General features: G+C 38.8%; 1 protein-coding gene across 1 annotated transcript in view; it reads right to left on the bottom strand.

Annotated features, from left to right (window-relative positions):
* The window catches only part of LOC119238388 (S phase cyclin A-associated protein in the endoplasmic reticulum-like), a 120,771-nt gene that overhangs the window by 63,536 nt on the left and 39,458 nt on the right, over positions 1 to 17,777 (bottom strand). The window contains exon 2 of the mRNA XM_037502050.2: positions 1,658 to 1,890. Within this exon, the coding sequence (XP_037357947.1) occupies positions 1,658 to 1,890 (233 nt within the window). The remainder of the gene's footprint in view (positions 1 to 1,657; positions 1,891 to 17,777) is intronic.

Consider the following 17,777-nt stretch of genomic DNA (forward strand, 5'->3'; position numbering starts at 1 on the left):
GATGAGGAAAAGGAAGAGACAAAGTCAGGGTGGTGGCCTGTTCCAGGTCTACCTCAAGGGTGTGGGTCATCAGATTTGAGAGATGGTTTCTGCGTCTACATAAGGGCCTCACCAAGCCAACTAACAATGCATAATCTCTAAGAAAGCAACACTCAGGTAACGCATTTCAAGTCAGAGAAAGAGGTTTGTTTTGAAGTACTATAATTGTCCATCATTCTTTTTAAGTTATACGAGTTATTTGCTTTGGCAGATTTTCACTTGTTTTCCTCAATACATTCCTCTTTTAGGGAGAATCTGGCAACTATAATAATTTATATGAAAATGTAGATACATTCTCCTGGAATGGCCACTGGAATTTCACAGAAGCATCTGGCCGGGTCTTCTGCCTCATCAGAGCTGAGGCATGTGGCTAAGTTGTCTGGATGATAAGAACTCAGTGTGCTGCATCCCACGACAGCCCAGGGGACAATGCAGGGCAGGAGCATTCATCAGCAGAAAGGACAAGGTTCCACAGTGACCAAAGGATATAGGGAAATTGAATGAGATCAAGTAACTAAGAGAAAGGCCAGGGAGGGTAAAAGTCAAGTGCTGTAAGATAAATGGCTGTGGACCCAAAGGGCCTAGTACTCTTGGGCAATAAATATGCTTGGGGAGAGAGGGCAGGCAGATGGAAGGGATAAGTGAACAAAGTAATCAAGGGTAAGAAAGATACTGAATGAAACAACTGCTCCCAGGAAAGCGCTACATGAAACCGAGGGAAATTTATGAACTGAGAAAAGAAGCAAATGCAGAACAAGGCCTTTTCTTTCTCCTATTAACCTACCAGAAGCTTCAGATAGGAACAAACTGCATGGATTGTAGAAGTCAGGCATCAGTGCAGAGCGCAGAGGAGATGCTGATGGCAAGGCAGGTGACTGATTAATACCAGATGGAATCTTGTTGGGAAATTAAATGTCCTATCTGATTCGAGATTCATGAAGGAAAAAAAGTTCTGATATCCAAACAGGAATAAATTTCCCTGGAGAAAAGCTGACCTAGAAGGAAGCAGGGCTGACCTTGAACAGGTGTCAGAAATTATGACATCTGTGCAGTGGAAAGCACGCAGGTGGCTGGGAATTTAGCTGGGCCTGAGTTCCAGTCTCAACTCCCCTACCCACTTCTTAATTTATTTACTACCTAACCTTGGGCAAAACACTTAACCTCTCTGAGCAATCTCCTCATCTACAAAGTCAGAATTAGAGACCCTACACTCGACAGTGCTGCAACACCTCTTTCTCACTGCTTTACACATAATGGCTGCTCCATGGATGGTAGCTATTATTATTGCTTTAAATCTGAACCAAATTTATAACCAGAGATGACCTGAGATAGGAAAATTCGCAAACATTCCTTGAGTTGGAAGAGTCAATAGCAAGAACATTATAACAACTTGGATACAACATATTCTAAAAATCAAATATCTAAATATCCAGATTAACTATACCGCTTCTCCTTAAGAGGATCTTCCTTCTCTCTACAAAATGTGGTATATTTTCTATCAGGAATTTGAAAATGTGCTGTGAGAACCATCACCATTACATGGGTCCTGGGGTTTAAATGATTTTAATATAATAATTTTTTAAGCAAAGAAAACAGTTTCAAGAAATCTCTACTTTACCTGATGAGGTCCTGAATACGACTGTTAAAAGCATCACCTTGTGAGGACTTGTTTTTCATTTCCTGTGTTGATATTTTTGGTGTAGCTGGCCGGCTGTTTCCATCTGGTTGATTGGCAATCAAGCAGCCAAAAACCACAGCACTGACTTTGAGAAGTCCAGTTGCCAAGCCTTCAAACACTTGCTTATTTGTATTTCTTCCTAAAATAGCATTATTTTCATCTGGAACATAAACCTAGATGAAAAAAACACCACAGTAATTGTCTTTCAATAAAACCACCAAAAAGGGGCAGAGATGATATGACACATTTCTGGAATTATAAATAATTCTGAAATTCTAAAGTGGCTTTCTGAATGTTCAAGTACTGGGTCTGCAATCAGTTCCTGGGTACAACTGTGGATTTTGTCTGTACTAGCTGGGTGACCTTAAGCAGGTTACTACTTCCAAGCTTTAGTTTCTTCATTTATGAAACATAATGGCACTTGTGAAATGAGGAAATAGAAGACTCTAATAAATCAGCATGTGTAAGCTCCTAGAACAATGTCTGACACATTGGCAAGTCCCACAGAAGAGCTATCTGCTACTATAACTGCTACGATGACGCCAACCATTATGCAGTAGTACATCCTCTCGCACAGAGAATGACAAGTACAATGGCTAGATAGGAAATCACCAGTCTGGAAACTGCGCCTTGGCCTGCTGCATGAAACTACACTCTTCTCAGGGAGAGGTGGACTGCCTTCTGAAGCCTCATTATGAAGAAAGTGGCAAGGAATAAGCTAACGGTGGGAAGGACTGACCTGGATTTGGGACTTGGTGGGGGGTCCGGGCTTGGGATAAGATGGCACCGTATTTAGATGCCAGTTGCTTCTCTAGCAGAGCACATGATTTTGAGCAATAATTTCACATTTCCGAAACTTTGTTTCTGTATCTGCCTGTCTTGTAGCACCACAATGATGTCTGGGGACATAGTTGGTAAATAATTATACTTCACAAATGCACTTACTTGGTTTAGCCACCAGCCCCTGCCTCAATCTCACTCTTTGTCTACACCATTTACATCAAAAGATAGGGAGCTTGAATTCTAAAGGAGGAATTTTATACGCAAAAGCAATATTCCTTTTTTTTTTTTGGTTAACTTACTTTCCATGAAAGTCTCTTTTCTGGGAATAGCCTTATGACTGCTCACCATAAGTTATTTCTGACCATTGAACCATTTCTCAGCCAAAGTAATTATAGCAGGTCTTTCTGCAGTGTGTGCTCCAATCAAATGATGAAAGTTTCCTTTGGAACACTGTATTAGCTATCAAATAGTCACAAAAACTATCCAGATTGTGAGCAGCATAACCTGGGCTATCCCAGAAAGTGGTATCAGGAGTGGAGTGTGAACCCAGGATTTCTATGTAAGTCAGGATGACTTAGGTTATACTGCAGTGAAATATTTGTCAAAAACCTCAGTGAATTTCAAGCAATATAGGTTTTTCTTTTTTTAGGCACTTGTGGGCTACACTGGATTGTGCTTAGAAACCACACATCTCTTGTCTCCTTTGCCTGTGTGCTGTCTGAGTTTTCCACAGATTTTTCTTTTTCTTTTCTTGAGGCAGAGGCAACATTAGTTTACAACATTGCATAAGCTTCAGATGTGTATTTTCTCACCTCATAAGCTGTATATATCACCCGATTGTCTAGTCACCATCTACCACCAACGGGTACCCTCTGCCTATTCCTTCACCCAGTCTTCCCTTCTGGGCATCACTGTTTTGATGTCAAACATTGCTTGTTTTTGTTTTTCAAACAAAGTTTTATTTTTCATTCAAATGACAAGTCCATCTCAGGCTCTAGGGCTCTCTTCTGCATTCTTATTGGCCTTACTCTGGAGCCCAGATGACAAAGCAGACCCCGTTCAGACAACACTGCCTAAAATAACTAAGAAGACAAATGACTTAATCCACACTGTCCGACAGCTGCACTAGCCACATGTGGCTATTGAACAGTTGGTTAGCATGACCTAACAATTAAGTTTTTAATTTTAATTAGTATTAATTTAAATATAGGATAGTATAGCTACAGTGGCAGAGAGGAAAAAAGACCTCCATCAGGTTTGTGTAAACATTAAGTATGTTATCTGAAAGTGATACATATCAGTTTTGCTCACAAATTATTATTTAAAATTTTTTTATTTTAACATTAATCAATTTTTTTTTTTTTTACATTTTTAAGACAGTATTTGCTTCCCCCCACCCCCTCAGGTTGAGTCCCCATAGAATTTCCTTCCCCAAGGCACCCATGCACCATCCCCTCAGTCCCCTGTGCTCCTCCCTCCCTCCCTCTCACCCCTCTCCCTCCTCCTCCCCTGCAGGATGTCTCTGGTTTACAATTGTCTGTTTTTGCTTTGTTGTGGTTTGTACTGTAATTATTATTTTTTTTTTTACACTGATGTCCTATTTGGTTCCCCTATATTCCTGTTATAAGTGAAACAATCCGATATTTTTCTTTTTCCTTCTGGCTTATTTCACTGAGCATAATCCCTTCTAGCTCCATCCACTTTGCTGTGAATGGCATGAGTTTATCTTTTTTGATTGCTGAATAGTATTCCATGGTGTATATGTACCACATTTCTTCATCCAGTCATCTATTTTTGGGCATTTGGGTTGTTTCCAGGTTTTACCTATTGTAAATAGTGCTGCAATAAACATAGGGTTACAGGTGTTCTTTCGAATCACTGTTTTTGTGTCCTTTGGGTAGATCCCCAGGAGTGGAATTGCCGGATCGTATGGTAGCTCCATTTTTAGTAGACTGAGGAGCCTCCAGACAGCTTTCCACAGTGGTTGGACCAGTTTGCACTCCCACCAGCAGTGCAGGAGAGTTCCTTTTTCACCGCATCCTGGCCAACATTTGTTGTTGCTAGTTTTTTTGATACGTGCCATTCTCACTGGTGTAAGGTGGTATCTCAGTGTAGTTTTGATTTGCATTTCCCTAATGATAAGGGATGTTGAACCTTTTTTCATATGCCTACTGGCCATTTGCATTTCCTCTTTGGAGAAATGTCTTTTGAGTTCTTCTGCCCATTTCTTGACTGTTCACAAATTATTGGCCAGAACTAATCATAGTCCATTTCAGCCACATACAATCCATCTCAACCACACAGGAACCAAGAAATGTCACCCTCAGTGTACCTGGAAGAGGAGAGAATCAGAACACCTGGTCCACAGCACTACTGACTGCACAACACTGATGCTTCTATTGCGACTATAGAAGTATTACTCAAAGCTAAGTACTTTAGTAAAATGTGATTATATTTACTTTCCTTGTACACATTTCAAATTCAAACATCTCAGGGACTGTTGATTCTTTTCTCTTCTCCCCATCACTCCCCTCCAATGAGGAATTCTTCCTGAAACTCGTCATCCTCTAATCTAAACTGGTTATTCTCTAAGACTTCTACACATCTCTTATTTTGAGATTGCCACTTATCTTCATCTGAAGAATTCCTTTTATAACTTCCTGGGTTAGATTCTCCAATTTTTTGGATTCCATGTCTCCTTTTTCTTTCTTCCTAATGTAATTCATTTTGTTATAGGATATATTTCAACAATTTTATAACAAAGGGATATGGGAAGACAAATTTTGAGACCTTGGTTGTCTGATAATACCTTTGTTCCATTATTACACAAGATTGATAGTTTAGCTACACAGAAAATTCTTGGTCGGGACTCATTTTCATTCAGAATTTGGAAGGATTGCCCCAACGCAGTCTCCACTCAAAGCATTGCTCTTGAAAGTCCAGTCTACTGTAATTCCTAATGTTTTTGTAAACAATGTGTTTTGTTCTGTCTGGAAACTTTTAGGAACTTCTTATCCCTGATTACCTGGTAAATATCTTACATTTTTTGTGTGTGTGCAAGCAAAAACTCTACTAGTCTTTTCAATCTGAAAGTGATATATTTAGTTTCTGGGAAATTTTTTCCCCCCATTCTTTCTATGCTAATGTCATGTTCTCCCATTCATTTTCCCTGTTGAATTTTGGCCTTGAATTAAGGCCCTAATTTTCTTATGTAGTTTGCTTTTGCTTTTCATCTCTTTGTATTTTATCCTAATTTTTAGGTGATTCCTTAACATTACTTTTCAGACCTTTCATTGAGTTTTCCATTTCATCAATTATATTTTTAATTTTCAGGAGCTCTTTTTGACTCTCTGTATGTTTTTCTTTTTGTGGTATCTTATTTTTGTTTCATGGCTGCAGTATTTTCTCATCTCTATGAGGTTACATTTTTTGAAAAAAAAAAAAAAAATTGTTGTTGTTTTCTGCATGGCCTGTTTCCTTTGAATTCTTTTCCTGTATTTCAGGTGTAGATATTTCTCAGATACATGGTAATCTTGGTCTTTCTGTTCATACTTAAGACTAATATACAGATAGATTAACCAGTATATCACAATCTGGACATATACTCTGTGTGGTGGGTTAATTTTTGATGACCCTAAGAGATCTTTTTTGAGACCCAGAGATCTTTTCCATCAGGCAATGTCAACTGTCTAAATTTGTAGGTCTGTGTTCCTGCGACACTCAGTTTCACCGGAATGGAATCCTGCATCTTCCAAGTCTGCAGTGTATAATACGGCCTGTCCATTTTCTCAGAGGTTCATAGGAGAAGGGAACTGAGTGTCTTACTGTTTAAGGAACAGAGTTTCACTTAATCATTTTGTTTTTGTCTGATTTCTGTTTGGCCATACTTGGTATCCCTAAGTCCCAATTAACTTTAGTCAATGTCCTATGTTCTGCCAGGGTAGGGGTGGGCAGTCTTTTCACTGTTTATGTAGACTACATGTACAAAAGGCAGTAACTACCTCTTATTTATACCTTCAACCAATCCCCTTTTTTCTAGTCTCGTCTGTGCCCTTGTTTTCTCAGTTACCTGGAAACTAATTCTTAAAGTCTTCTAGGGTTCTGAAGGCTAGATTAATCTTGTATTAAGATTAACAAGGGGCTTTATCCCCAGTGAGACAAATTTTCTTCTGGCATTCTTCCTCCCATTTATTTACATTTTAACTGTTAGGTATTTATCTTTTAATCATCTGCTATACAGATTAAAAAATTTGTTTTCCATTCTTTCCCATTTTTCTTGACTTTGAGGGATATGACTTTACCTATTTACTATAATATTAGTGGGGCCTCCAAACAGAATGCAACTTATGTATCCAATTAGCCACCTTTTAAAAATAACTCAATAAATCTCTTACAGACACTACTTTTTTTCTTCTTTTTCCACCACATATATGGTCAAAGCATCAGAATGATCCTCCTCTGTCATTCAGACCCTATGGACTCAGAGGTTACACATAACTGTAACAACCTGTGGCTTATTGGTTTACAGAAAAACATAAAAAAAAAATAGAAAAGAAAAGTGCAGACCATTTTAAAGGCAGGCAGTAGCAAGATGTGACACCAGTTCCGGAGGCACAACAGAAGGCAGATGTAAGAGTGCAAAAGGCATGCAACATGAGACTCACCTTATCTTTATTAGTTAGAATGACTCATTTTTACTTCCTCTGAAATCATTTACTACAAATTAGTTTAACGGTTTAAATCCAAAATAACTTCCTTAAGTTATTAAGAAAAGGTTAAATTATGAACCACATTTATTTGGGAAGAGGTAGTGGAGAAAGAAAGATAAAAGCTAATGTTTATTAGGTTTTTCCACTATGCTCAGTGCTTAAGCATTTTCCTTATACCATCACATTTAATCCTTACATATTAATAAATCAAAGTTCAGAGATATCAAGCAATGTGCCCAATTTCACAGCTAGTTAATGGAAGAGCTGGAATTTGAACCTAAGGTTATCAGACTTCTAAGGCCTATATGCTTTCTCTTACCCCTCACTTACTTCCTCCTATTGGGCATCTCTTTTACTGAGGATTCTGGAGAAGCTCTGGTGGATGGAGGTGAAAATTGGTCACAGGCCACACAGTGCCTTTAGGATATCTTTTTTTATCTATCTGTCTAAATGAACAAACAAACAAACAAACAAACAAACAAAACAAGGAAAAAGGGGAAGTAGCTATACTGCGAAGGATCTTCTATTCAGAACACTATTGTCTTTTGTCTAGTTTGCTGTCAATGTTACTTGCCAGAGGTAAAAAAAAAAAATTATTTTTTTAATTTGGGGAAAAAAACCCTCCTTAGTCGCTCACTCTTTGGGACACTTAGTAGATGAAATGCACACCTAGAGTTCTGACACATATTACAGAACAACACTTGCATTTGAACTTCTGTCTGGCACAGTTCCTGGGCCAAGGGCACACTGCAAGTTGAGGGACTTGTCCTTTAGGAGAGCTGTGCAAGCATCTTCCCAACCTCCTGCTCACTGCCCTGGTCTACTGCACACCTGGCTTACTGGAGTCTGCAACACATTCCATTCTGGGGTGGGTAGTCTGTGGAGTGCAGGGGAAGGTTACCTTCCCAGGATGCAACAGGGCTTGTAACTACCACCTGCTGGCATGTTCCATGCCTGGCCTGGGGAAAAGAGAAGCTATGTAGGTTTGGCTCTCCTGAATCTGTCACTCCGGAGGCAGAAATCTAAAACCACAATAGCTCTTCCATGGTTGAAAGGTATTTCTTCAGTAGATTTCTTTAGAATATATAGGTGTGGTCATTATCTTACTTTTATAATGATTACAAGATGACTTCCAGTATATAATCTTATTGCAAAATTCCACCTTCTTCTCAAAATTTATTTGACTTCCTTAAAATTATACTTCATACAGTTTTAGATTCTAAAAAGAACCTTAGTATAATTTTTTTTTCATTTTCTATATGAGGAAATCATGGTCAGAAAAAGACACTTTGCTGAAGATAATGAAACTATCAGGGCTGAAATAGGTACTGTGCCACTTTTCTAAACCTACTCCCAGAAGAAATAGTACTTATAGTGCTTTAGTAAAATTTAGTATAGTTAAAAGTTATCACTTTTGAAACAAAACAAGTTCACATCTCCTTTCTCCCTACTACTGCCATTCCCCAAAATGGTTCAAAAACTTGCCATATTTTTGCAATATAGAAAGATATTTTTATTATTGGTATAAATCTATCTTTCTGTAGTGTGATTCTGTAAGAGAGAAAATTAATTTGGCAATTGGTGGTAATTCTAGCTAACTAATTTCCAACATTCCGGAGTTGGGTAAACACACAGGGTGTTCAAAATGGTTTGATTATGAATTAAGCTTACTGAGAACCAACAGGAGATTGTTCAGAAAACTCCTGTTAAGACAATGTCAGAGTATAAAAAATCAAAGGCAAAAAACTGTGCAAGGGCTTTAGCAGCAGACAGAGGTACTGACATTGATGGCATTTTATTTCCTTTAGCTACCAGTCATTAGACATACAACAGCTTTTTTTGCCATAGATTTTATAAAACAGCTATTCTTATGATATATTATGCTTAAAAATAGAACTCATGAAAGGTATTCACCCTGATGATTTATTTGGCTTGAAAGCATAAAAAGAAATTACATAGGAATGGCCAGTAGTTTTTTGACATTATCTTTTTTAAATTCCAAAAACAATATTATGTTGATATTAAAGATTACATTCTATCCCAAATTTATTTTATGCATTCAAAATTCTAATACAATTTCTGAAAACTTTATAGTGCATGCCTTAGTGGTCAAGATGCTTGGAAATTTGTTGTAAAAGCTGAATCATATCATTTTTCTGCTTAGAACATTCCCTGGTATCTTAGCTCCTGCAAAGCAAAAATCCAAGTCCTCATAACTATCAATAAGGCCCTTCCTGATCTGTCTCCTGCCTCAATTACCTCCTTAAATTTATATATTCCATGCTGTCTTTTGCTCTGCTATTTCCTCTCACTGAAATATTTTTCTCCCAGATATTTTCATGACTCATCCCGTTCCCTTTCACCTTCCTCGAAGTCGCTGTTCAAATGCCACCTTGTTCATAAGCTTTTCCAGACTACCTTTTAAAGTAACATTCTTCTCCCCCCGATTCACTTTCCTTTTCCTGTTCACTCAACTTTACTTTTCTTCTACTTTACTTTTCTTCAAACTTTACTTTTCTTCTATGGTCACCCTTAAAATATTATATAATTTTTTCTCTCTCCCAAGTAGAATATAAGCTCCACGGGGGCAGCACACTGTTTTATTCATTGCTATGTTCCTGGCACCTAAGACAACCCATACTGGGGCATATCTTTGCAGAGATAGCTTTCATTCTTTCTTGGAAACTCAAACCATGCCATTTGCAAATATGCCTAATGGGTACCAGTATTGTGAAATTGTGTGTGTGGCTTTGCTTAACTATTTCTTGACCTCTCCATTTCAATAGCGACATTAATAGTGCAAGTCACCACAACTCTCCCAGACTACTCTGATTATTTAGTCACTTTCCATCCATATTTGCCCCCTCCAATCTACTTTACTATGCACAACTGATTATACCTGACACCACTGCAAGGTATAGCACTATATTTATGATTAGTTACAAACTTTAACCTGACCTACAAAGTCCAGCATGCTCCTGCCCCAGGCTAGCTCACGTGTCCAAATTGACTCCCTTGCTCACTAGGGTTGACCCTTAGTAGACTTCCTTTGATGCACTGAATTCTACAAGGTCTTTTTTTTCGCTAGAGCTTTTTTGGGAGCTACTCTTATCTGTCTGAATCATTCCCTTGTCTCCCCATTTTGCCCAGCTAATCATTCTTTGGGATTTAGCTTAAATCACTTATTCCCTATTTCAAAGAGGCCTCTTTTGACCTCCCTGACTTGGTTAGGTTCTGTTTATATTCTAGTGTCTTGTACTTCTTCTTTGTAGCATGTAACACAATAGAAATTACACTGTTAACTGCATGATGACTACTTCTCTTACCTGGTAAATGTAAACTCTACGATATTAGGACAAAAGTATTTCATTCACTGTTCCACCCTTAGTACCTAATGTACAGTTCCTTAGACAGTATACATGCTTCATGTATATTTTCTTTAAAAAAGTCTAAACAATTATATAAACATGGGGCTATCATTTGTCCCCACATTATAGGTAAAGAAACTGAGTTTTAGAAGTGAAGAAGTATCTTCAAAATCAGAAATTAATTATGGAGTTAAAATTTGGATCCAAGTAGTTTGATTCCAAAGCTTGAGTCTATTGCCATCCAAGGTATATGAGATACTTTATAAGAGGTATCTTTCTTCCTCTACATTTTTATGTCTTTTTTTGGCATGGTAAATTCACATAACATATTACTATCTTGGGGGCCTCCCTGGTGGCATTATCAGGCTATCACCAGCCATTGCAGATGAGTTTAATTCCCAGCTAGGGAGCAAACCCACATGGTGCAGCAGACCTCTCCTGTCACACCACCTGCTTCCCTCAGCAGTGTATTTCAGTAGATCTGCCTGTTCTGCTTCCCACCAGGATACACCTGGTGAATCTGCTCACCACCTCCCCCAGCCCCCCTCAACCTCTGGCCTACACCCTAGTTCTTGTATGCATAAATTAAAAAAATACATCTTCTAAAAAAAGTTACCATCTTGAAATGCTTTTGGGTGTACAGTTCAGTGGTATTAAATACATTGACACTGTTGTGCAACCATCACCACTATCCATGACAATAACAACTTTCACTGTATAAAACTAAACTCTATGTCCATTGAACAATAGAGTTTATTGTTCCCTTCCCCACTCCCCAGCCACCATTCTACTTTGTCTGCATAATTTTGACCATTCTAAGTACCTCATGAAAGTGGAATAACAGTACTTGGACACAGAAGAGACGGAAAATTCTTAGATGCATACAACCTTCTGAGATTGAATCAAGAAGAAATAGGAAACCGAAACAGACCAATTACAAGCAGGGAAATTGAAAAAGTAGTCAAAAGCTTCCCAAAATATAAAAGTCCAGGATCAGATGAATTCTACCAGACCTTCAGAGATGAACTAATCCTTCTCAAATACTTTCAAATAATTGAGGAAGAGGAAATGCTTCCAAACACATTTTATGAGGCCAATATCATTCTGATACCAAAACCAGACACACAGAAAGAAACTACAGACAGATATCCACAATTCATATAAATGTAAAAATCCTCAATAGCATCTTAGCAAACAAAATTCAACAATATATTAAAAAGATCATATACCATATTCAAATGGGATTTATTTCAGGTTCACCACATGCAAATCAATCAATATAATTCACCATGTCCAAAAATGGAAAGATAAAAATAAAATGATCATATTTATAGAAAGCATAGGATAAAAAGAATTCACATAAGGAGGTAGAAGGAACATACCTAAACATAATAAAGACTATATATGACAAATCCACACTGAGTATCATAGTAAATAGTGAAATATTGAAAGCTTTTCCTCTATGATCAGACACAAGACAAGAAGTCAACTTTTACTACTATTGTTCACATAGTGCTGAAAATCCTAGCTAGAGTAATTATGAAAGAGAAGGACAGAAAAGAAACCCAAATTAGGAAAAGGATGTAAAGCTCTCACTATTTGCAGACAAAATGATAATAGATGTAGAAAATCCTAAAGACTCCTAATCAGATTAGTAAAGTGGCAGGTTACAAATCAATATAGAAAAATCAGATGTATTTCTATAAGCAAACAAAAAACTAGAAAAGAAAGAAATGAAGAAAATAATCCATTTGTGACCACATCAAAAGAAATTAAATATCAAAGAATAAACTTAACAGAAGTGAGAGACCTGTGTAATAAAAACTGTAAGGTATTAAAAGGAATAGAAGAAATGAAGAAATGGAAAGCTATTTACTGCTCATGGATTAGAAGAACTAATTGCTAGAAAGGCTCATGGATTAGAAGAACATTGCTAGAAAGGTCATTTTACACAAAGCAATATACAATTTGGTACAATTCCTATTGAAGTTTCAATGGCATTCTCTAAAGAAATAGCAAACATTATTGAAATTTGTTGGAACCATGAGAGGCCCAGAAGAGTAAAAGAAATACTGCCAAAAGGGAGGTTTCACAACCCAAATGCCCAAAAATAGATGACTGGATCAAGAAGAAGTGACATATACACAATGGAATATTACTCAGCAATCAAAAAAGATAAATTCAGGGGAGGGGCGGAGCAACATGGCGGCGAGGAGACGCTGCGAGTAAGATCTCCCATTAAAAAAAGTTAATAAGGGGCTTCCCTGGTGGCGCAGATGTTGAGTGCTGGGTTGCGAAGCTGCCCGCAGCCTCTGCAGTGCCAGTTCGATCCCCGGCTGCTCCCCGGCCACCGGAGGAGGGTCCCACATGGTGCGCAGACCTCTCCTGCCGCCCGCTGCTCCCTCAGCAGCGTACTTCGGTCCTTCTGCCTGCTCTGCTTCCCACTCTGGCTCTGGTGAATTCTCTCACCCTCCCGCGCTTCTGACTGTACCCAGTGCTTGTATAAATAAATAAATAAATCTTTAAAAAAAAAAAAAATTAAAAAAGTTAATAGGGAGGAAAAGCGGCAGGTCCCAGTGAGAACTGGGACACGGAAGATAAACGGACAACTCTAGCAAACTGCCCGAAGAAGAAAGTTGCCATAAAAGAGGACTAGAAGGGAGGAAAGCGCAGAACCATGCTCCCTTCCCCCACCCACAGAGTCGGCACTCTCCAACCAACAGAGAGGAGGAAAAAAACAAACTAAAACGACCAACAAGAACAAACTACGCAGCAAGCGGGACTGTTCTCTAATGGCGCCCGGAGCCGTTGGCTCACCGCCGCGGCGAATCCTGCAGGGTTCTCCACAGCTCCCGTTCACAGGGTGTGGTGGCTGCAATAGTTCCTTTCCACTCACAGTCTGTTGGTCGTTTTAGTTTGTTTCGGGCTGCCTGTAAGCTTGCGCGGAAAAGCGGGGCGCTTGGCGCGCTTGAAAAGCAAACGCGGATCGGGATCGCGGCTGCCCAGGTCCCCGCACCTGCGACCTAGGCTTGCGGGGAGATGCGCGGAGGCCCTCACGGAGGTGAAAGTCCCTCACTGAGTAAGCAGGAACCAGGCGCCCAGGCACGGGAGCGGGGTGCAAAAGGCGCCATTCCCGCACCACTGAACTGGGCTACAGCCCGCGTCCTGGACCTGAGGGCTTTGGAACTGAGACCCGGGGCACGAAATTCGGGGCGTGGGTTCTCCACGATGGTGGGGCACAAGGCAGACACAGCACCCCAAAGCCGTTGAGGTTTACCCTACCATTCTCGCTCTGTTCCCTGTCCCATGGGGGTGGAGGGGTTGAAAAACAGCCCCCCAAGGACAATAGGAGAGATCTCTGGCGCCACCTAGCGACCAGAAAAAAGTCACTAACACCCCATAGAACAGGGAAATTTCTTAAGAAAAGACTACTTGAAAAGGGCAGAAGGCTTCTGGAGGACCCAGTGGCCAGCTGGGAAGTTAGCCCACGCCAGGCCCCTTCCGACCAGCAGTCTGAGCCCACAGAGGGAGCGGGCACCCACGTCCAGGGCAGACCAGGCATGCAGCAGAGTGTGCCTCAGACCGGATGCGCAGGGACTGCGTCCTGCTTCGCCATTTTAGAACAGGGACATTTCTTCAGTAAAGACTGCCTAAAGCCAACAGAGAGCTCCCCCAGAAGCCAGGGATGGTTCCTGGAGGAGCCAGAGGGGAGCGAAGAAGTTCACCAAAGATACCGGCCAGTCCGAGCAACACAGTGTCCCAATGCATACGACAAATTAGAAAACAGACAGTAGGGAGTAGAAGAACCACATGCAACCTAACAACTCCTCAGGAAAGAAGCACAACACAAAAAGAAAACCACCCTCCAGATTGCAACGACAGTAACTTGGAAGAACTTCTGAGCCTTCCAGAAAGAGAATTTAAAATTGCCATGATTAAAAAAGTGACAGAAGTCATAAAGGAAAACAATGATCAGAAGAAGGAAATTGAGTCCCCAAAGAGGGAAAACAATGGTCAGAAGAATGAAATTGAGTCCCTAAAGAGGGAAGTAAAAAAATTCAAGAGATCAAAGAATTAATGGAGGAACTAAAGAACTCTGGGAAAAGCAATAAAAGCAGAATAGATGAAATGGAAGAACAAATAAGTACTCTTGAAGACACAGAAATAAAAAGAACCAAAACAGAAAAGGAAAGAGAAGTACGAAGGAAAAAGAATGAAGCAAGACTTCGGGAACTATCTTACTCCATGAGGAAAGGAAATATAAGAGTTATAGGAATTCCAGAAGGAGAGGAGAGAGATGTAGGAATAGAGAAAATATTCCAGGAGATAATTGAAGAGAACTTCCCAAATGCGAAGAAGGAGCTGAAAATTGATAAACAAGAAGCAAGAAGAACACCAAACTTCCACGAAAAAAGGAAAAACACAGCAAGACACATAATAGTAAAGCTCCCAAGAATCCAAGACAAGGAAAAAATAATGAAGCTGACAAGAGGGAAGACACAGATAACATTCAAAGGAAAACCAATCAGGCTGACATCAGACTTCTCTGAAAAAACACTACGGGCAAGGAGAGAGTGGAGGGACATAGTCAACAGACTCCAAGAAAACAGATGCCCACCAAGAATACTCTATACAGCAAAGCTCTCCTTCCTCTATGAAGAAAGAATAAGGACCTTCCCAAACAAAGAGAAACTCCAGAATTTCATTACGACTAAACCCCCACTCCAAAAAATACTACAAGGAATCCTAAAGCCAGAACCTCAGAGGGACAAATAACAACGAAAGAAGACCAAAAAAAAAAAAAGTTATTAAAAGAATAAATAAATAAAATCAAAGGAAAGACAAACACAATGGCAAATACAGATGCTAACATATCAATATTAACTCTAAATGTAAATGGACTAAACTCTTCAATAAAAAGATGCAGAGTTGCAGCCTGGATTAAGAAACAAAACCCAACCTTTTGCTGTCTCCAGGAAACACATTTAGCTACAAAAGATAAAAATAGGCTCAAAGTTAAAGGATGGAAAACAATCCTACAAGCAAATGGACCAAAAAAGAAAGCAGGAACAGCTATACTTATATCAGATAAAACAGACTTCAAACTCAAAAAAATAAAAAGAGACCCCAATGGTCACTACATTATGATCAAGGGGACAATACTTCAAGAAGAAATAACACTCATTAACATATACTCACCAAACGAAGGAGCACCAAAATATATCAGACAACTGTTGTCCTCTCTGAAAACAGACATCAGAGAAACACATAAGTAGTGGGAGACTTCAACACACCACTATCAACAATGGATAGATCAACAAGACAAAAAATAAGTAAAGAAACCAAAGCTCTAAATAAGGACCTAGAGCATTTGGGCTTAACAGACATCTATAGAACACTAAACCCCCAAAAAAAACGGAGTACACATTTTTCTCAAGCGCACATGGATCATTCTCCAGGATCGATCACATACTGGGGCACAAGACAAACATCAACAGATACACCAAGACTGAAATCATACCAACCATCTTTTCTGACCATGAAGGCATCAAACTAGAAATAAACCATAAAAAGAAGGAAAGAAACTATCCTACCTCATGGAGATTAAAAACCACACTACTGGAAGACCACTGGACTAACGAGGAGATCAAAGAAGAAATTAAAAAATTCTTTGAATTGAATGACAAGGAGGACACCTATATCCTAAATGTATGGGATGCAGCAAAGCAGTAATAAGAGGAAAATATATAGCAATAGAAGCTCACATCAAAAACAAGAAAGAACTCAAAGAAACAACCTAATCTCGAAGCTCAGAGATCTAGAAAAAAACAACAAAAACCCCAAACCAGTAGAAGAAAAGAAATAATAAAAACCAAAGCAGAAATAAATGAATTGAAACTAAAAAAACAATCCAAAGATCAATGAAACCAAGAGCTGGTTCTTTGAAAAAATCAATAAAATAGACAAACCCCTAGCCAGGCTCACAAAGGAAAAAAGGGAGAAAGCACAAATAAACAGGATCACAAATGAAAGAGGAGAAATCACAACGGACAGCAGAAATGAAAGAATAATCAGTAACTACTATACACAGTTACATGGAAACAAGTTCAACAATCTAAAGAGATGGACAAATTCCTACAACTCTACATCACCCAAAGCTAGATAAAGAAGAAATAGAACACTAAACAGACCAATTACAAGCAGCGAAATTGAAATGGTAATCAAAAACCTTCCCAAAAACAAAAGCCCAGGACCTGATGGATTTACAAATGAATTCTACCAAACATTCAGAGACGAATTAGTGCCTATCCTTCACCTACTCTTCCAAAAATTGAGAAGGAAGGGACAATACCAAACACGTTCTATGAAGCCAACATTACACTAATACCAAAACCGAAATAAGAACAACACAAAAAAGGAAAACTACAGGCCAATCTCCCTAATGAACACTGATGCAAAATCCTCAATAAAATTTTAGCTATCAGAATCCAACAATGTATCCATAAGATAATTCACCACGACCAAGTAGGATTCATTCCAGGGACACAAGGATGGTTTAACATCCGAAAATCAATCAACGTTATCCAACACATCAACAAAAAGAAATTTAAAAACCAAATGATAATAACAATAGATGCTGAGAAAGCTTTTGACAAAGTGCAACACCATTCATGATAAAAGTTGAAATTCTTGGATACAAGGAACCTCAACATCATAAAGGCCATCTATGACAAGCCAACAGCCAGTATCATCCTCAATGGTGAAAAGCTGAAAGCATCCATTAAGATCTGGAACAAGACAAGGATGTCCTTCTCACCACAGCTTTTCAATATAATACTGGAAGTCCTAGCCAGAGCAATAAGACAAGAAAGACATCCAAGGAATCCAAATAGGAAAAGAAGAAGTCAAACTATCACTATTTGCAGATGATATGATAATATACATAGAGAACCCCAAAATCTCCACAGAAAAACTAATTCAACTCATCAATCAATTCAGTAAAGTGGCAGATATACAAAATCAACACAAAAGTCAGTAGCCTTCTATACACAACAACAAATCTGAAGAAGAAGAAATCAAAAAACCATCCCTTTTATTATTGAAACAAAAAAAATCAAATATTTGGGAATAAATCTAACAAAAGAGGTAAAGGACCTATACAAAGAAAACTATAAAACACTGTTAAAAGAAATAGAAGAA

This window comes from Talpa occidentalis, unplaced genomic scaffold (genome assembly GCF_014898055.3).
Source record: "Talpa occidentalis isolate TD23 unplaced genomic scaffold, MPIMG_talOcc4v2.1 talOcc4.11, whole genome shotgun sequence".
Classification (NCBI taxonomy): Eukaryota; Metazoa; Chordata; class Mammalia; order Eulipotyphla; family Talpidae; genus Talpa; species Talpa occidentalis.